We start from the raw sequence: 21,864 nt of genomic DNA, 5'->3' as shown, positions 1-21,864 counted from the left end.
AATATTATAATATGACTTAACCACTACCTAACCCTCACATGAGCCCTCCCCTACCTATGCATAACATTAAACCCCCCCGACCCACGCCTAACACTAACCCCTCTACCTAAACCTAACATTAATCTCCCTACCTACCTTTATGTACGGGTGATTTTTTTATTTTATTTTTATATTTTTTTCGTGAATTTAGGGGCCTAATTCACAAAGCGGTGCAAACTTTTTCGCGGACTTTTGCGCGCGCAAAGTGCCACGATTCGCGCGATCGCGGACTTTTGCGCTCGCAATTTGCCGCGATTTGCGGCAAATTGCGCGTGCAAAAGTCCGCGATCGCGGCACTTTGCGCGCGCAAAGGTCCGCAAAAAAGTTTGCACCGCTTTGTGAATCAGGCCCTAGATGTCTTCCACCATATTTTTAGTGTTTTCTTTGATTCATTTAACATTTTAATATTTGCATGTGCACGTGGGGTGGTTACTATTTTCATTCACTTTTTATTGGTTTTGTTATATAGTTTTGTCTGTGACACTATTAAAACCTACAAAGTTACTAAATTTGTTAATGCAATTTCAACAGCTTCAAACAAATGTGACTATTTTTACATTTCCCATGTTATTGATGTTGAAGTTCACAGCTCTTCTGCAGACCAGTGACATCCTTGGTATTGCTATATCTGCGTTTCCCCTAAGAAATTCAGCTTGCACAGATTTCATGGTTTAGCTTCCCTTGGAGCATGAACATCTGGCTTTAGTTTTTATAAAACCCTTGAGAATCTGAAACTGAAATAGACCCTTGCTCTCTTTCCCACAAACTTAAAAGCATGGAAGAATGTAGTAATGCTGGTTTTGTGGTTTGCAGACTGAAATGTGCATGTGGTGAATCTGTGGCACAAGAATGGGTTAATGACCTTGCTAATTTATCGTATACATTATAATGCAGATCTATGCAGGATGTTTAGACACTTGTAAATGTTTTTAAATTGCGCCTCATTCATTTTATAAAACTTGAGTTTGGTTTGTAGGAAGCTATCTATACAGTGCAGAGTAAGAACTACTGAGTGAAAGGGTTGTTACTACTGTGAATTCCGGACTGCTGTTCATGCTTAACTCTTATGCTGCCACAGGTTGGCTCTCATTTTGCACCTCACAGGCCCGAGCTATTTTTTCTTCATTTTTCACCATTGACTGATAAAATATACAAGACCCATCATATCTCCTCTGAAAGTAGAGGGCCTATACATGTAATCGAGAGCATTATTTACTTGGTACATGCCAAGTTGTAACAAATGTTTTTGAGTACTGTATATTCAAATACTTGTATTGTACCTCTGGCAGGTATATTAAAGGTTTTTGTTTTATTGTTCTTTATCACTCATTTCCTGTTATAGTATTATTCACATTTGCTGTAATTTAACTTTTTAAAATCTGTGTTTATCTTTTTCCTCAATACATTTGAGTAAACAGAAAATGGTTCCCTCAGGCAAGCAAAACTAAAGGTGGCCACTAACCAATTTCTAGCGAAAAATTGTTTGAGCGATAAGATAATTCTGATCGGTAGTGAAATATAATACATCATTCACTACAGCAACAACGAACCAATGTTTGCTTCCTATCTATCAAAACCAACAAGAAAATCTAAATTTTGGTTCTACAAAAATCCAATAGGAGGACTGTTTTTATAATCATTCGTAATCGATTGTGCCCATCAACGGAGATTATTTACAACCAATCTGTTCACATCCGATCAGAATTATTTGATCACTGAAATGATTTTATGCTAAAAATTGGAATCTTAGTGGCCACCTTTATGAGCCTATTTATCAAGTAGAAAAAAATATAGTTATTCCCACTCTTTTCTCTATTTTATACATAAAAACTAGAGAAACGAGCCAGAAAAGTGGTGAGAAAGGTACTGTAAATAACCCTAAAGTGGTGAAAAGATGATCACATGGAAAGCCTTTTTTATTGGGATTGCCATACTAGCACTGGGTAGGGCCTTCTTCTGCCCTTTACAATAGCCTCAGCTCTTCATGGCATAGCTTCTAGAAGACGTTGGAAAACTTGTTTTGAGGTTCTGGGCCATGATGGCATGTTTGCAATAAGCAATTTCTGCTGGTTTCAGCTGCACATTCATGCTACAAATTGCCAGTTTTACCACATCCCAAATCTCCACCAACTTGGACTAGGCAGGGTGCGTTCAATGATTTATGATGTTGACACCAAATTCTGATCTACAATCTGTGTGCCTCGGCAGAAAGTGAGATTCATCAGACCAGGCTACATAGAAAACAAACAAATATTAAAAAAAATTCCAAAGCAAATGCAAGGAAGGATTTCTAGGAATACAAAGACGCTTTATAGAGTTATAAATTGGATATGGTATAAAGGGAAGCATTTCGGTTGCCTGAGGCATCATTTAACAGCTGGTGTTTTTTTGGGCAGTTTTCCGTCGTCAAACTGTCTCTTGCCACAGGGAAAATGAGCTCGGTAATATTCTCTTGGACCATCTGGTACATGGGTGGTTGTTAACAGAAGTTCTGTGTTGTGGTTACCAGTTGGTCAAAAACCAATGCAGGCAGAATCTGAAGTGGCTAATTGCCCCCTAATCATGCACATTATAGTTACAGTGTTCAGCATATTTTTTTCATTTAGCTTTCTTCAGGGTTCTTTATCCCAGCTTCAAGGCTATGTATGCTGTCTGCATGTCTTAGGGCCTGCTTCCACTACACACAGATTAGATAAAGAATGGATGCAGAAAAACTTACTCCAATGAATGCCCATGGGTCTGTTTCCACTACACGCAGATTAGATGCAGAATGGATGCAGAAAAACGTACTCCAATGAATGCCTATGGGCCTGTTTCCACAAAATGCGATTTTTCTGATGCAGATTTTCCCATAGGCATTTATTGGAGTCAGTTTTTCTGCATCCATTCTGCATTTAATCTGCATGTAGTGGAAACAGGCCCTAACCCATCCACTAGTGGCAGTGATGACAGTTACAACATGACAATAGGTGGTGGCAGATTGCCAGTGAGAATGAAACTTTTAGCAATAGGGGGTGGCAGATCGCCAATAAGAATGAAACTTTTAGCAACGGGTTGTATAGATGTATTAAGAAATTGTTTGTAGTAATGTAAAAAATCTTTTTGGACTGCCAAGTTTTATGGTTCTCACAAAGTTGATATAAGGCTGTCTCATGTTTTTATGGCGATAGTAATAGTGGTGACTTCAGCTTCAGATTTTTTTGGGCGGGATAAAGTGGGCAATATGAGGGGGACAGAATGGCTACCTGATGGGGCACACGGCAGGAAAAAAATATATACTCAGCGATAATACAGCGTGTAAAATGTATTCAGCAGTAACATGCCATGCATCTCAAAAATTGTGTGATTCCCTTACCCACTCTGAGAAAAGTATAATAGAGAGTAGGAAGTTTAGGTATGAGAAGGACGTAGAAACTTTTGAAAACAAAACTGCATATAGGTGTCAGAACATGAAAAAGAAGGAAGTAGTAATACAGGAACCACCTGTGCAGATGAATGTAACACCCGAATACTATACACCAAGAACTCCTAACAAATATTATAAACCCAGGACACCACGTGGAAACCCAAGAACTCCACCAAATAGGTATTGGGGACCCCTGAGAACCCCTCCAAACAAATACTGGGGACCCCCTAGAACCCCCCCCCATCATTTTAGAAGGGGGGTGGTTCAGAATATTACAGCCAAAGGGGAGGGCACCCCAGGTATAATGTCCCAACCTACAACAGATATGATCCCCTAAGAAATGAGCAGTGATACCAGCCTTTTTTAGAGGAAGCTTGGAGAGGGGTGAAATCACCCCAGAATTGGAGAGCACAGGGAGAAAGGGAGGGGGGAGACCAAATGTAGAGGACATAGACAGCTTGGTGGAAATAAGGAAAAGAAGAGCAGATGAGGATCCAGAGGAGGTAGAAGAATACAAGTGAAGAAGATATTAAGGGGGGAGGGTATTTACAACCTGAGTGGAGTCACCCTAGAGAGGAATGAAATCGAATTGTTGGATAAAGGTTTAAAGTACGCCCCAAGGAATGGATTGAATAAATTTAACACATACATTGATTTGCAGAAATTCACGCGAAAACTAAATATAAAGAAGTATTTTGCCCAAAGGGAAGGGCCCAACTCCAGGGCTAATCCTATAGACCCATACAAACATTCAGTCCTAAAAAATCCCTCTACATTCAACCCACAAACTAACAGCAAAGCCATTGACATTTAAAAAAAAATGGTAGAGGCAGATATTAGGAAAATACCAGAAGGTAAGTATAACAATGAGAAGGACATAGCAAGGGATTTGTTAGAAAAGAAGGATTTGGTAATACGTCCAGCGGATAAGGGGGGAGGGGTGTGGTGGTCCTGAGTAAAGGGCAGTACACACAGGAGTTGAATAGATTCGTACATGACCCTGGTACGTACAAAAAACTAAGGGGTAACCCCACCAAAGAGTACTTGGAGGAAGTTAGGAGGATTCTAAGGAAGGGCTTGGAGGAGGGAATGGTGAACGATCAGGAGTTTTCGTACTTGATTCCCTCAGCCCCGAGAGTACCTATCATTTATCAAGTTCCCAAAATCCACAAGGATAGGGTCAACCCACCGGGAAGACCTATCATTAGTGGGATTGGGTCCATCACCCATAAATTGGGGAAATACCTGAATGGCTTTCTGCAACCCCTGGCTTTACATATGTTGCAGAACATTGGGAGGATGGTGAATGTTGAGAACACCATTTTGGTGACCGCAGATGTATCATCCTTCTATACAAACATTCCTCACCACTTGGCCCTGGAGGCGGTAGATTACTATTTTAGGAGGGATGATGAGATGTTAGACAAACAGATCCGGTTCATTTTAGAATTATTAGAATTTGCACTTAAGAGAAATTATTTTTGGCACATTGGGGATTACTTTTTACAGGTGAGAGGCTGTGCCATGGGGGCGGGGTTTGCCCCCTGCCTGGCAAACCTATTCATGTCTAGGTGGGAGGAGGGAATATTGGAACAAGAGAACACGGGGTGTGTATCACAATGGTCAAGATATATAGATGACCTCTTTTGGTTATGGGAGGGTAGTGCACAGTCACTGAATGACTTTGTAAAAGATTTGAACACTAACAGTTGGAATATTGAACTTAGTGTGGAACATAATAACAATGAGATTCATTTTTTGGACTTGAATATTAAAAAAGAGGGGGGGTCACTTAATCACTAAGAGTTTTTTCAAGGACACAGATAGGAACGGATATATTCCAACTAGTAGCAACCATCACCCAAGGTGGATTGGAGGAATACTGAAGGGCCAAATGATGAGGATGAGACAAAACTGTAGCAATTTAAATGAATACACTGAACAGTCACAGACTTTAATAGAGAGATTCTGTGAGAAGGGATATGATGAAACGGGGCTGCAAAGAACTATGATGGAGGTGGGGAAAAAAAATAGGGAACATCTATTGAGAAATAGGGACATAGAAGGGATAAATAATGAGTACCAGACAACTTTTATTACTGAATTTAATGGGCAATATAGGACACTGGAAAACATCATGGGCAAACATTGGAAAATACTATTAGAGGATGAGACATTAAGGGGGATGTTACCAACGAAGCCAAGAATTATCTACAGAAGAGCGTGTAATCTGAAATCTATGGTTGCACCTAGTTGTGTGAACCCACCCCCAAGACCCAGGCTGGCACCATGGCAGAGGAAAGGTTTCTCTCCATGTGGGGGGTGCCTTTCCTGTAGAGAGGCTATAGGGGTTAGAACAGACACTCTTGCCTCTTATTATAATGGAAAGTCCTTTAAGATCAAGCAGTGTATTACGTGTCACACTAGGGGGGTGGTGTACCTCCTCTGGTGTGACTGTGGTACACAATATATTCGTAGAACAAAGAGGACCCTGACTGAGAGGATTGGGGAGCATATAAGGAACATTAAGAGGGGGGTGAAGGGATATAGTGTGTCTGACCACTTTGGAAAAAAACACAAATGTGACCCTTCCTCCTTACGGTTTTGTGCAATAGAGAAGGTTGATATTCCTTGGAGGGGGGGAAATAGAATTAGATTAATCTCCAGAAAGGAAACAACATGGATTTTTAATATGGAAACGATGTATCCCAAAGGAATGAATGTGGAAGTGGATCTAAACTGCTTTATAGATGATAGTTGACATGGGATTAGAGGATATAATAGATAGAGCTAAGTAGGAAGTAGATTTAGCCTCAAGGGATGTTCTGGGGAGGAGTGGCACCTTAAATTGTAGAAAGCATACAACTTGGGATCGGTTTGGGTGGGGGACACTTTTTGGTATGAACAGCCTCTATTATGGGAAAATTTTCAATAATAAATCTTCTTTGGCAGCAAGACAAGACAAGACAAATAACATTTATATTGCGCTTTTCTCCTTGCGGACTCAAAGCGCCAGAGCAGAGCAGCAGCCACTAGGGCGCGCTCTATTGGCAGTAGCAGTGTAAGGGAGACTTGCCAAAGGTCTCCTACTGAATTAGTGCTGGCTTACTGAACAGGCAGAGCCGAGATTCGAACCCTGGTCTCCTGTGTCAGTGTGGCAGCAGATAAGCATAAGGTAGTTTTTAACCCTTTTATTTTAATTTTATTATTTTTATTATTATTGGTATTCATAATATTATTGTATAAGACTGTACAGAAGTTTGGATGTGTAAACTAATAACCTAGTTAGTGTGAGCTACCTAGTAGTAACCTAGTAAGTGTCAGCTACCGGGCTCCAAGAATGACAATACAAAGAGTCCTGGAACACAAACACCAGGATGTGTGTGAAGCGTACGGCGCTGGGAGCCCGCCCACTGGGGAGGGGTTTTGCAGCATATAGGATCAGCAATCCGCAGAAGGCTCCATCCCCTGAATGAGTAACGAAATCGATTGCGAGGAGCCGTATGCGGAAGCCGGAGTACGCGTGGAGGGAGGAGGTGTAGCGGTGCACAGGAAGGCCCGGGACCCCAATATACATCTTACGGCGGCCAGCCCGGGAGGTCGCACGGGGGGGGGACTGGAGCCTGTTAATGTACTCCGCAAGCCTTTCAAAATCCACACCAAATGTGAGTGCAATTTTGTAATAAAGATACTTGGTTTTAAATATGCTGCGCAATGAGGATGTTTATTATTGTTGAGGTACAATGCATACAATATGCCCAGATGGTCTGTGACGGAGTACTGGTATAAGGAAGACTGCAGGAGATTCGAGGGTGAGGGGAGCCTATAAATACCCCAGAGCCGTGTTAAGGCCTTTGTGATTCAGGCCCACCGCTGTCGGTGAGTGTCGACCTCACAGGGTGAATATGGTGGAGGTGTAGAATACAGTCGAAGTGCAGCGCTGTTCTGATCTTGATAGTGCATAAAAGAAGAATTGCTCATTCTTAATACAGAAGCGCACCTTAAGAGACTGTATTACCTGACCTAGTGTGAACTTGTGGAAATCCTGTCTGGAACTTCTTTTATATACCGGTATATTGACTATATTAGTAGCAAGTTTGATCATATTGATCTAGGAGGGCCACATAAGGAATATTATATCCCTTATAGGTGATTTATGTGACTCCTGCAGAGCTTTAGCGCTGTGTTATTGGTGTAGTTTATGCCATGCACCGTGCAGCCTAATACACTTTTACACAGCATGGGGGAAAGTGGCAGCGGTCACAGCTTGCCAATAGAGGGAAAGGGAGAAAGATACTGGCAGCAGCATTTCAGTAGTTCTTTCAGCCTCTGTTGTGTCAGTTCTTTGCAAAACGCCTATTAACCACTTCAGCCCTCAGTCGTTTTCACTTTATGCATCCGAGCAATGTTCACCTCCCATTCATTAGCCTATAACTTTATCACTACTTATCACAATGAACTGATCTACATCTTGTTTTCCGCCACAAATTAGGCTTTCTTTGGGTGGTACATTTTGCTAAGAGCTACCTTACTGTAAATGCATTTTAACAGTAAGAATAAGAAGAAAACGGAAAAAAATCATTATTTCTCAGTTTTCGGCCATTATAGTTTTAAAATAATACATGCCTCCATGATTAAAACCCACGTATTGCATTTGCCCATTTGTCCCGGTTATTACACCGTTTAAATTATGTCCCCATCACAATGTATAACAACAATATTTTATTTGGAAATAAAAGTGCATTTTTTCCGTTTTGCATCCATCACTATTTACAAGCTTATAATAAAAAAAAAAAAAATAGAAATATTTCATCTTTACATAACTATTTAAAAAGTTTAGACCCTTAGGTAAATATTTGTGTTTTTTTTTTCTTTTTATTGTAATATTATTTTTTTATTTTTAAACATTTTATTTGGATATTTTTGGGAGGGTTGGAAGTGAAAAGTAATTTTTTTTAATGTAAATATATGTTTATTTTTTTTTTTAAATGTAGATGTAGTTTTACTTTTAGGCCACAAGACGGCAACCTTAGGTTTGTTTACATGACATCACTCTAAGCGTAACATCTACGCTTAGAGGGTTGTAGGGGGACGTAGGAGGCAGAAAAAGTGAGGCTTCCGAGAGAAGCTGTCACTTTTTCTGCAAGGGAGAGGAATCAGTGATCGGGCACCATGGCCCGATTCATTGATTCCTGGGCTAACGATCCATGGCTGGGAGCGTGCGTGCATGCGTGCGATCAGCCGCGGGAGCGCACATGGCCTCCTGGACGTAGCTTCTACGTGAAAGTGGTTAAAGCGGGATTGTCACCATAAAAATCAAATTTCAACAGCAACTGGTTTGAGTGTATTAAGTGATAAAGACAGATACTTACCCAAGGAGAGGGATGGCGCTGGGTCCTATAGAGCCTTCCCGCTCCTCTGCTGGTCCCTTCGTTCCAGTGCTGGCTCGCCTGGTAGCAGTATTTGACTAATTTAGTCAAATACTGCTTTACCCGGCCGAAGGAGCCTTCAGAAGTCTTCAGGGAGCCCGAGTGCTCCTGAAGAAGGGCGGCCCTGTACTGCGCCTGCGCAAGCACGCTCTCTTGCATGCTCATGCCTGTGCAGTATGAAGCCGCACGTCTTCGGTAGGACACGGCTCCCGAAGACTTCCAAATACCCTTTCGGTGGGGGATTGAAACGGAGGGGAGCCGGCACAGGATAGAGGGCACCGAGAGAGGAGACGGAAGGCTCTACGACCCAGAGCCTTCCCTCTCCTTAGGTAAGTATTTGCTTCATTTTTTTAAAAACGCGGTTCCCATTCACTTTAATAGTCAGTGTCAAACAGTTGCATGCTGTTTTTTTTCTTACTCCATTATATATTCCTCCTCTTCCATTTATTTTACTGCCTGGCTGCCTATCTGAAACACGATCCCCTGCTCACTTGTGTTCACAAGCAAGGCTGAGGTGACTCAGTGATTGGAGGTGAAAAGAATAAAAGTAAAGGACAGAAATGACATCAGGATTTAGCCTAAACTGTGGGCAAAAGACATGGTTCCCACCAGGAGCAGAATTCTCTTTATTTATTATATAACATTCACTGAAATCAAAATGTGGACAGTACAATACATGTGTTATGTAAGTAGATCAAGTATTTATCTACTTATATATGTTTTTTTTCCTGGCATAGTATGGCTATTCCTACTGCTTTAATGTAGTGAATAAGGTTGAGTTCACACTAGGCTGCAAACACAATGTTGACGGTCAGCAGGTTTGATGTATGATCTGCTGTGTCCAAAAATATAGTAGCCTAGTTTCCAATATACCTTCTCCATGACACCACACAGCTTTCAGATGATACCTACAGCTTCCAAGCGAGATAGGAGTCGGTGAGAATTTAGAAATTGGCTGGTGAGTACACACATTGCTCCGCGCAGAACTGCAGTACGTTTCAGTGCGAGCAAAGAACATGAAACAGAGCAAAGCATATGGGATAAAACGTAACTAAACCCAAAATTGTGAGGTAATTTTTAATAACAATATTTAGTATGTATAGAAACAAAGTGGTTGACAAAGTTTCCAACATACTTTCCTTTGGTTTCTTTTGTACCACAATGTGCAAAAAAGTGGGAAATGGGATTGAGAGAGGCAGGATTTTCCTTTATTTGCTGAACTCTATTGCTGCAAACCATACATAGTTGTGTGTAGAGTAATCTGTAAAGAGGAGACAAAAATTGACAGAAAACCATTGCTCTTCATTTTCTTATCAATTGTTGATGTATGCAGTGTGCATGGGGTTCATGAAAGAGAGTTCATGACAAGCTTTTATGTACGTTTAATGGTGAATGGCAGGACTGTTAGCACTGCAGGAAAATAACGCACATGACTAAGCTGGGTAAAGTACAGAAGAAAAAACAAGTTTTTAAAGATAATGCATTTTAGAGGTAATGGTGGAGAAAGTGGTCTCCCATAGGGATGAGTAATAGTTTATGTAATAGATGTTGATATTGACATATTGTAGATGTCTACAAAATGAAGTGTTACCAAAACAAAACCAAGATACTGACATTTTACAGAAAAAAACCTGACATAGTGGCACAGTAAAGGTGTCCATACTTGGTACAATTTTTCATTTTTCCCCCCAATAATTTAGTTTGATTATTCCATTAGATCGAATATAAAGATTTTCCAACATGTCTGATCGGATTTTTATAGAATAAACGGGATAATCATTAGTTTTTCTTGATTGAAAAAACTTTCAACTTTCATTCAATTTGATTGTTTTGGTCGACAAAACGGGACAATCGAATGTTTTTATTGTACCGTGTATGGGTACCATAAGCTGCAAATGTAATGCTAATACACAAGGCAGTGCATTTACGATGCAGCAATGCTATTTCAGAGATTGCAGTGAATGTGGACAAAACATATATGTACATTTTGGTGAATAATAAAACAATCAGTAGCACTGAATGACAAGAAAAAGCTTCAAGGACACCTGTGAGAGGGATTGGGAGGCTGCCATATTTTCTTTTAACCAATGCAATTTGCCTGGCTGTTCTGTTGATCCTCTGTCTTTATTACTTTTAGCCATAGTCACTGTACAAGCATGCAGATCAGATGTTTGACTGTTTCAGGTGTGTGATTCAGATACTACTGATGCATGAAAAAGGAGCAAGACTGACAGACAACTGGTATTGTTAAAAGGATATGAGTATGGCAGCCTCCATATCACTTTACTTTTAAGATCAAATTTCAGCCAGTATTGTGCTGCTGCTGCTGCAGTGATAAAAGTTATCAGTTGCCAAGGTTACACAGCTCATTCCTGCTGTCTGGCTGAAAAGAATCCATGCAGGCAGATTTCATTTTTGTTTAGAAAGGTCTTTTATTCTCATAACAAAAAATGAAGGTTACATAATTGACTTTTCCAAAGGGAATTTCTGATTAAACTGGTGTATGAAATACTAAAATTGAGCAATTCATGAAATCCTTTAGATTGTAAGCTCACAAGGCCAGGATTATCTCCCTTTTAGTGTCTTGCAAGAGGCTGTACATTTTGTTAATCACTATACATTACTTGCTCCTGTATTATATACCAATGTCTTTATTTTATGTATACCAGTGTCTGTATTTTACTGTATCCTTGTTTGTGTTACACTGTACAAAATTAAGTAACAAAAGAGCTGCCATTTGAATACACTTGATTGAGGCATCGCAGATGCAGTCACCACTTTGGAGAACACTGAGATAATATCTTCATGGTTAATATAATTAGCTGATTGAAATTTTGATTCATTAAACCAAATTTTGGGGGATCCTAAACATTAACCACTTTACCCCCGCCCGTATGGATTTCTCCGTCCCTTTTTCCATCGTTTAACCCCCAGGGACGGAGAAATCCGTACTTTGCGCACTCCCGCCGCTGCCGCGCTCCCGCTCGTAAACACGCCGCCCGCCGCTAGTAAACACGCCGCCGCCCGCTCGCCCGGAGATCAATGAACGGGAAAATCCATTCCTGTTCGTTGATCTAAGCCCCGCAATGATCCGCTGCTCTCCGGTGGGCAGCGCGATCATTGTGAAAAGATACAAACCTACCCAGCCTCCAAGTACTTCCTCCAAGCTTCCGGAAGGACGCTTGGAGGTCGCATTAAAACAAAAAGTTACTGTGGCCATCTTGTGGCCAAATAGTAAAACTACACCCTACACATTTTTCACATACAAATAAATTATTTACACAAAAAATTAACTCATTACCTCCCACATTCCCAATTTTTTTTTTTTGTAATAAAAAAAAAAAATTAAAAAATGTACAATAAAAAAAATACATAAATAGTTACCTTAGGGACTGAACTTTTTAAATATTTATGTCAGGAGGGTACAACACTGTTACTTTATAAACTATGGACTTGTAATTAGGGATGGATGCAAAACTGAAAAAAATGCACCTTTATTTCCAAATAAAATATTGGCGCCAAACATTGTGATAGGGACATAATTTAAATGGTTTTATAACCGGGACAAAAGGGCAAATACATTTCATGGGTTTTAATTACAGTAGCATGCATTATTTAAAAACTATAATGGCCGAAAACTAAAAAATAATTATTTTTTTTCCCACATTTTTCCTATTTTCCCATTAAAACACATTTAGAATAAAATAATTCTTGGCATAATGTTCCACCTAAAGAAAGCCTAATTGGTGGTGGAAGAAACAAGATATAGATCGTTTAATTGTGATAAGTAATGATAAAGTTATAGACGAATGAATGGAAGGAGCGCTGAAAGGTGAAAATTGCTCTGGTGGTCAGGGGGTAAACCCCCTCAGTGGTGAAGTGGTTAATATTGGTTAATACTAAACATTAACCAGGTTCCAGAGTTTTTAACTGATTGCTAGGGCGCACTGTTTGGCGACCTCAGTGCTGTACAGATGCATTGCTAGGCAACAGTGCAACAACTGAACCGTACAGCACTGGGGCCCCAAACTGTCGCCCTAATGATAGCATCTGATAGGCAGCAGTCGTTAAAGGAATCGTCAGGCAACAGGGATTTTCTTTAATTCCCATCCTGTTCTCTTACAGGAAGCACAAGGAGGACGTAATTTTTTTTTGGTCAGACAGACCGCTGCCTCTGAAAAGGACTTAGATCAATGAATGGGAACAATGTTAACAATGCTGCCGGGGGTGTTTGTTGGGCGGCACGCGCATCATCGTGCGTGGGAGCGCGCAGACGCATTTAGCAGACGCCTTATGGACATGAAAGTCACGTCCAAAAGGGGAAAATGGTTAATAACCTACTTCCCAGGCCCAGATAAAACATGGATATGCTAGGGGCAATAGATGCTTGAGAAATATAATCAACGTGATTGAAACTGCCAGCTTTATAGTAGCTGATTTCCAGGCCTTTTTAAAGTGTACCTGAAATGGCTTATATCGGTCTATTTATACTTACCTGGGGCTTCCTCCAGCCCCATGAGGTGCATGGGGTCCCTTGCCGTCCTCTCTGGCTGCTCCTTTCTCTTAAAATCCTGTAATCTGGCCAGTTGCTTCCAGCCTTGTGCTTCTGCAAATGAGTGGCCTGGCCGCGAGCGCACCCCTGCAGCTCACAGGATATCGGCACTCTCCTGTGCACAGGCGCAAATTGCTCCCGGGGATGGGAGCACAATGGGGAAATGCGCTCATGGCCGAGCCGCACATGCGCAGAAGAGCATAGCCGGCGATTCTAAGAGAACAGAGTGGCCGAAGAGGACGGCAAGGGACCCCATGCACCTCATTGGGCTAGAGAAAGACCCAGGTAATTATGAATGAACTAATTCAAGCCATTTCAGGCTTTCTCTGAGAAACATCAGTTTAATTTATTATTTTATATTTGTAGGGGTGGGGGGTGAGTTTGTGTCAGTCTCTATGAATCTTTCAGTGATCCCAAGTCTTTAGGTGGATTCATGATTTGTTTGTAACATTAGTTTTTCCGCAGATAATACAAGTTTGTTTGCTCTTAGTTGCATACATGACATTTAATAGTTAATCTAGTTCTTCAGTGGGAACTCTGTACTTCTTCTTTTTAACCTTAGATTCTTTATGATCTGAAGCTGGGGATTCTGGCCTATCAGCAACTGAGGAATAATTAGAATTGATTTCTGTCTCCAGCTGAGAGGATGGATCAATTAGTGTATAAAGTGGATCAGCACCAATGGATAAATGACGTGCAGTGATCGCCCCTGGAGTGCACAGGGATATCCAAGCAAATAAGTTCTCAGGATCCGCACCGTCTAAAATCTTCTTTTATTTCAGCTTTTTAAAATTCCATTGCAGGCATAAATATGTGTATCACACAGCCATGACGCACAGCGTTTCAGAATAGCTCTTTCTTCAGATGGCGTCAGACACACACTCAATCAACAGACAAAAAAGCCTTGCTTAAATAGTTCCAAAGTGGACCTGATGGAAGACTTCTCATTAGCATAAATGCAAATATATGCAAATCCATATCCCTTTCCAAGCCAATAGGAATACTGCCTACACATCTCCATAGAGGTTAATATGTTTTCAAGCCAGAGACAAAACAGCCAAAGCTTCACAGGAATCTTTTAAAAGTTACTCTGACACAGCATACCACACACAAAGGTGCAGAGCCAGTGTCACTCATTGTAACAAATCCTCAGCAATGGGGTCAGCTAAACTTGTACTAGCTGATCACATCCATTTCAGCATAAAGATTGTCTCTAGCCAATCATCTGCAAGGCTATAGTATAAACTTCAAGACTGACATCACAGCCCACCAATCATGCTTCTCAAAACCGCACCGCGCATCAAAAACGCACTAACGCATCAGAACGCACTAAAACAGCAAAACGCACATATTTATGCCTGCAATGGAATTTTAAAAAGCTGAAATAAAAGAAGATTTTAGACGGTGCGGATCCTGAGAACTTATTTGAGAGGATGGATCAATAGCAGTTTTCTGAGATGATTGAGCAACAGCTAAGGCTTGGACAGTTTTATTCATCTCAGTTTTACAGAAGGTTAAAACAGATTGCATTATGAAGGGGATTTAATTAGCCACGTTATCTGTGAATTTTTTTACACAATAATTTAGCATATGTTTCAGGTATCTTAAAATGTACCAGAGATTAAAAATGAATAAAAGATTTATACATACCTGGGGCTTCCTCCAGCCCCATGCTCACGGATCGCTCCCACACTGCCATCCTCTGCTGCCTGCAGCTCTGGTATCGGGTCCCGTTTTTCGGCTCGCCGTGGCCAGTCTGCGCAAGAGGAAGTGCGCTCTCAATGTATCTCTCCTGTGGCCGCTGGAGAGTTCCGTTGAGAGCACACTTCTCTTGCGCAGACTGGCCGCGACTGACAGTAGTTAAGGGACCCAGTAATGGCAACAGAGAAGGCTGAGGACGGCAGCGTGGGAGCGATCCGTGAGCAGGTAGGTATAAATCCTTTTTTTTTTTTTTTACTTACTTTACATTTGCCATGTTTTAAATTACTTCTCTTTTGGTCTTTACTTTTCTGAAGCATAAAGAGACCATACAGTTAGTGAGATAGCATAAAATATAATATTAATTCCACTAATAGCAAAAAGGAAAAACATAAAAAAAGCCCAAAACACATGCAGAACTTGGTATACTTGGATGCAGATGTAATCCAGCAGACGGGTTGCTTAAATTTGAAGTGCTTGATGGTGCTTCCCACCAGGGTCGTTTTTAGGCATAGACAAATCAGGCAGATGCCTGGAGCGACAGCTTCCTGAGAGGGGGCGCCAAGAAGGTATTTTAAGCAGGCTATGCTTTATGCAATTCTGCTAGTTCTGGAGGAATGGTAGTTTTAACACCCAAATAGGCACTACTGATTGACATAAAAAAGGTTTACTGAATAGCCCAACAATGAATGGCAGGTACTTTTTAATAACCAAGCTGTAATTGTTTTGATTTGGACTTTATTTATCTCCCAACTCTTCTGGATTTTCAGGACAATATTCCAACCTGTAAACGACCCACACTGCACACAAACAGTGATTACACGTCTCTATTAACATTTGTTTGTTATGAAGGATTTGTTATGTGGATGGAGTCAGTTTGAGCCAGTGAGGTGTACCTGGCCTGAAAAAATACATATATCCTTTATAGGCTTGTTTTAAGAAACAATATTTTTGTACCTAACATATAAATTTGTCATGGCTGTCTGCAAACCCAATTAATGTAGGCGACAGACTTCCTATCAATATGCTGTAAGAGGTGGGCAGTCAACAGCTGCCTTGCCTTGGGAGCCAAAAAAGCCAGAGAAGACACACACACACACGCACGCACGCACGCACGCACGCACGCACGCACGCACACACACACACACACACACACACACACACACACACACACACACACATACACACACAATCACAAGGTGCTATTGATAAAACTTAGGTCCCATAAGGTCCAATAAGTTAATACTATGGCCCTTATTCGGTTTATGTTTTCTCCTAAGAGACATGTGACATAATGAGATAAATGTGTATGTACAGTCCAAAACATATTGATAACCCCACTGTTATGATTTTTTTTTTGTTTATTTTGTCTGAATTAGTTAATTTTCAGGCATGCAAGTGACAGCTTCTCTCTTGTCTATTGTCAGAACATAGTAAACCTCACTGATAAGCAGATGCCAGCCATAAAAGTTTTCCTTGCAGAATACAACTTCTGAGGGCAGAAAGAGACAGAGAAAGGTCAATAGTTCATGTATTTAATGCTGGGACACTTAATAGAAGTGAGCAAAGACAATAAAACATTCAATCTACTTTGTAAATGTTTAAATATAAAAAAAATCTTATAAAAAGGTCATTTTTAGGAGTAGGAGGATAGATACAATTATTTATCTCATCAGTCTGTTTTCACCTCGGGTTCACTTTACAGCAGACACGAACTCAGAATGTCCTCTCTGCTCTAAAAGATATACAACAGCATAATAACGTTGAAACAAAAAAACATTTCTTTGTTACAGCTGATACAAATCCTAAAATAAATCTGCATGGTTTCTACTTCCTGATTCATGGAAGCATACATATTGTTTCCATGAAGCCTGTGCTTTCAAATTAGCTTATTTGCCATCTCTGCCATGACAGTCATGTGACATGGGGAGAGATAAAATTACAACTTGTAATTAGACACAAATGAGGGGGAATTAAACAGGCTAAACTCTCTAAATACGTACAGGGGGCTTTTCTCTGTTTTCCTTCTGTCCTGTGCAAGAGTTCAGGTCCACTTTAAAAGGTATTTTTTGATAAGGTGTGAAAATATCACTTAGGAGAAAATTTGAGAGAAAAAGTGAATTGAATAAGGGCCTATGTCTGCTGTGATAAGTTGTGATAAAACTTTTATGTGACAGTGAAATCCCCAGCCATGAAGATAGATGCTGCTGGATAGATGGTGTTTAATGTCATTTCAGTGGCTAGAAGACACATGCTAGAAGTTCACCACTCCTATATTTTATCACAGTTAACAGCAGGAGTACACGCAGATGCAGTGAGGCACTGAGGGAAGAGTGAGAATCAGGGATGTGAAGAGGAGCCCCTGGAAGAGTGTGTGTGTTGGCAAGGACTGCTGATTTGTCTATTAGTATCACTTCAGTTAAAGCATTATATATATATATATATATATATATATATATATATATATATATATATATATATATATATATATATATATATTATTATTTTTTTTTTTTTTTCCAGTCCAACGCTGTTTTTTTTTTTTTTTCATATGGGAATGTGACAGATTAATTTAAAATATGAAATCCACAAATATATGGTTTTAAGGAAATGTTTCCCCTGGGTGGAGTAACTTTTCAAAAGACATTGCACTGCAATTATATGGATAATGCCAGCTCACTGAAATAGAGCACAACTACCAGTGGCTGATTTGATCTCTAGAAAAAAGCACACACGGTTGCAGCATAATCTCCTTGAAAACGTTTTCCTTTTTAGAGCTTCCAGGTTAGAATCGCTTCAGTGCTGTGGCATAATTCAGTTTTTAAGGGAAGTCATACACGCATTCATACTTTTTATATACAGAGACTTATTTTAAAGTAAACCTGGAGAGGGATATGGAGGCTGCCAATGCCATTGTTATTTCATTTTAAACAATGCAAGTTACCTGGCGGTCCTGTTGATCCTCTGCCTCTAAAGCTACGTTCACAGTAGTGCTTCGTGTTGTGACTTTATGTGGGCATTTTAATGCAGAAAGTCACACTGCAGTAGTAAGTCTATGCAATGTTTAGAGTGCATGCGGTGCATTGGGATCCAACGCACTGCAGTATCCCAACGCACTGCATGCTGTGCGTTACCTCATAAAGTGTGTATTAACAGAGGCAGTGAAACATACTTTTCATTGACTGTGTGCGTCACTTTATGCAGCCTAAATGGGGCATAACATTTGATACAACTTTTCCGCTCCATTGCATTGCTTTTTTGGTTTTTACAGGGAACGCAATGCAGCTTCCACTGTGAACCTGGCCTCATACTTTCAGCCACTGTCTCAGAATAAGCCCGCAGATCAGGTGCTCTGACTGAAGTCTGACCACATAACTACATGTTTTTTTTTTTCAGGTGCCATAAAGATCAGCAGGCAACTGGCATTATTTGAAAATAAATAAATAGGGCAGCCACTTTTTTTCCATTTCCAAAAAAGCGTTTATTTGAAGAGTATAAACATTACATGATTATATGCATTATATTCAATCATGTCTGGCAGGATAACATTGATATTAAACATTGAGTGATCTAGAAGAACATGTTCATTGTACATGGGAATCAGAGAAATGATTCAAATGCATGCAACAAAAAGAGCATAGCGTTTATGAGAGGGTTTTAGGGGTTAATGCTATGTGTACATTATCCATCAGTCCCAGATTTTATTAAATTTGCTATGACCGTTACTGTGTGCATACATGACAGGGCAGGGCCGATCGTGTGTAGCCTCATCCCTGATTGTGTGTAGCCTGTTTGTATGGTAACTAGGACCAAATATATAATTATTACAATTTGTTTTATTATTAAAATGGAGGGGGCCTTGCCCAAGTTTTGGCTGGGCAGGCCCACTCTTTGATTTACACAGCTGCTAGGTTCATGTACATTTGGCTCTGTATGTGATATAAGAAAATAAGGGTCGGGAATGGGGTGTGGCCTGTGTTGAGGGGTGGAGTTGAGGATGCTAGAATCTCTGTGCCTACAAGTTCCTGAAGTGTAAATCTGGCCCTGCCTTTTCATGTATGCACACAGGAATGGTCATAGAAAATTGAATAAAGTCTGGGACCGATGGATAAAGTATGTACACATATAGTAGCGCGTGGGGTAACTACATGCCTGCAGCTATGGGACTGGGGCCGAGTGGTTAGTGACATCATCCTCCGGCTTTGCTGAAAGAGGGAACATTTGGAAAGGGAGGGAAACTGCCTCTGCCACATAAGGCACCCTTAAAGAGACACTGAAGGGAAAAAAATTATGATATTATGATTTGTATGTGTAGTACAGCTAAGAAATAAAACATTAAGATCAGATACATCAGTCTAATTGTTTCCAGTACAGGAAGAGTTAAGAAACTCCAGTTGTTATCTCTATGCAAACAAGCCATTAACTCTTCGACTAAGTCTTAGTCATGGAGAGGGCTGTTATCTGACTTTTATTATCTCAACTGTAAGTGAACTGTTTACTTTTTCTCTGCTAGAGGAGAGGTCATTACTTCACAGACTGCTCTGAAAGACTCATTTTGAATGCTGAGTGTTGTGTAATCTGCACATATTATAGAATGATGCAATGTTAGAAAAAACACTATATACCTGAAAATAAAAGTATGAGAATATTTTCTTTGCTGCTAATCTTCTAGTAATTATTCATAGTACACAACCAATTCACTATATCATATTTTTTTTTTCCGCTTCAGTGTCTCTTTAAGCATGCGCCAATAGTGCCATATGGTAAATCTAGTCCTGTTACAAAGCCACTTTAAAATCAGTTTTAAAGATGTATTCTGTATATACTCAAATATATCTCATTCTACATGTCAGTTCAGGTACAGGATTAAACTGTATTCACATAGTAAATAATTGTCATCTGAAAATACTGCTGAGGATTGTTTCATGTGACAGTTCTTGACAGTCATGCTTCTTCTATCTCTGTGAAGTACCCTGATTAATCCTTATTTTAAGGACACATGAGGTAAATTGCTTAGTGAATATTAAATGCTTTATAACCATGGTGATAACAGTAAAACAGCTCAGCATTGTCATTAAGACAGGAGATAAGCTTAGTAAATTGTGACCATAGTTTTCTGTACCCTCTATTGACATTTCAAAAGGTACTTTTCTAAAAGGATAGCTTGTCTGACATTATAAATACACAGCTGTGATCTATGACCATATGTGTTGTTTGATATCATTAATTAACTTTAGTACCACTATAGAAGTTGAAGTACTTCTTATTGATTCTTGATTGGAAACTAGAGACCACCTAAAAGAAAAAATGTATACATACCTGGGGCTTCCTCCAGCCCCCTTCAGTCTGTTGATTCCTCGCCGTCTTTCCAGGCTGCCTGGATCCTCAGCTAGGCAGCCTGGTTATTCTGGCAATTTGGGCGTACTGTGTATGCGCAACCAGCAGCTGTGTGTGTGCCCCATAGTGCTTCCGTTAGTGGGAGAGTTCTGTGCCTGGGCACTATGGTGGAGCGCGTGCGGTCGGACTGCACCTACGCTGACCGGGACTTCTAACGGAGGATCCAGGTGGACTGGGAAGACGGCAAAGAAAAAATCAGCCTGAAGGTTTTAAACCCGCTAGCAGCCTTTTTTAGGGCCCTTTTCCATTTATAAAGTGACTAGTGACATAAGACGGTTTGAAAACGGGCTCTAGGTCTGTCATCGTGGCGCGCGCATCCGCCCGCCATGCGCACTTACACACTATCGCACGCAAACGCCGGACAACTTGGCCGGCCTGCTCGCCCCGGAATCCTGTCCCAACGGATGCAAGTGCGGGCGAATGCGGCCGTGCGAAAATCTGCAGCATGCTGCAGATTCTCGGATCGCTCTGCTCCCTGAGGGCCTGTTTCCATTAGACGCGGTGCCATGCGGCTACATAGCTGCATTGCACTGCGGGTGTCCTGAAACACATGCACGGCAATGGAATAGCTTCTACTGTGTACATGTTCTGCTGAGCAGTGCGGAGCGATCCGAGAATCTGCAGGATGCTGCAGATTCCTGCACAGCCACATCTGCTCGCACCCGCGTCCCATCTCCTCAATTCACTTCCACATCGGGAGATGTGGAAGTGATGAGATGTGGCTAAGTAGCCACATTTGTATCACTTTATGAATAGAAAAGTGCCCTAAGCTCTAGTGATTTGATAAAGCTCTTGCTAATGCAATTCTATAGGGGATTTTTATAAAATCACATCGCTCTAGTGGGATCACACCCATAGCATTACATTAGCAAGAGCTTTTCAAATCAAAAAGCGCTCCTAGTGGGTTCCAGGCCTGAAGGGGACTGGAGGAAGCCCCAGGAATGTATAATTGTTTTCTTTTAGGTGGTCTTGTGCACTTTTAACTCTTACAATGTTGATTTCCTACTTTTATCCTGTTGAAAACATTAAAACATTTTCTGTTACAGTTATGCTCTATCTGATGAAGCGTATCGTTCTCTGAGGGACCAGGATAAGGATCAGTGCATACTGATTACTGGTGAAAGTGGAGCTGGAAAAACAGGTATAAAATATATACGACTGCTGCTGCCTTGGCAAATTATGTATAGTATACATATAACCAATTTATCCACTTCTGATCTCGGGGTTGTTTTCACCTAATGGACCAGAGCAATTTTCAAATTTCAGCACTGCTCTCATTCATTTGGCAATAAATGTTACTATTTCTCACACCTAAATGATCTATATATTCTTTTTTTTCTGAA

The 21,864-nt window shown here is 40.6% G+C and overlaps 1 protein-coding gene across 4 annotated transcripts in view; it reads left to right on the top strand.

Annotated features, from left to right (window-relative positions):
- The window catches only part of MYO1B (myosin IB), a 927,952-nt gene that overhangs the window by 604,733 nt on the left and 301,355 nt on the right, over nucleotides 1-21,864 (top strand). For all 4 annotated transcript variants that reach the window (XM_068244859.1, XM_068244861.1, XM_068244860.1 and 1 more), the window contains exon 4: nucleotides 21,568-21,662. In XM_068244859.1, the coding sequence (XP_068100960.1) occupies nucleotides 21,568-21,662 (95 nt within the window). The remainder of the gene's footprint in view (nucleotides 1-21,567; nucleotides 21,663-21,864) is intronic.

This window comes from Hyperolius riggenbachi, chromosome 7 (assembly GCF_040937935.1).
Source record: "Hyperolius riggenbachi isolate aHypRig1 chromosome 7, aHypRig1.pri, whole genome shotgun sequence".
In the NCBI taxonomy this organism is placed as follows: domain Eukaryota; kingdom Metazoa; phylum Chordata; class Amphibia; order Anura; family Hyperoliidae; genus Hyperolius; species Hyperolius riggenbachi.
This window is presented reverse-complemented; position numbering and strand designations above follow the sequence as displayed.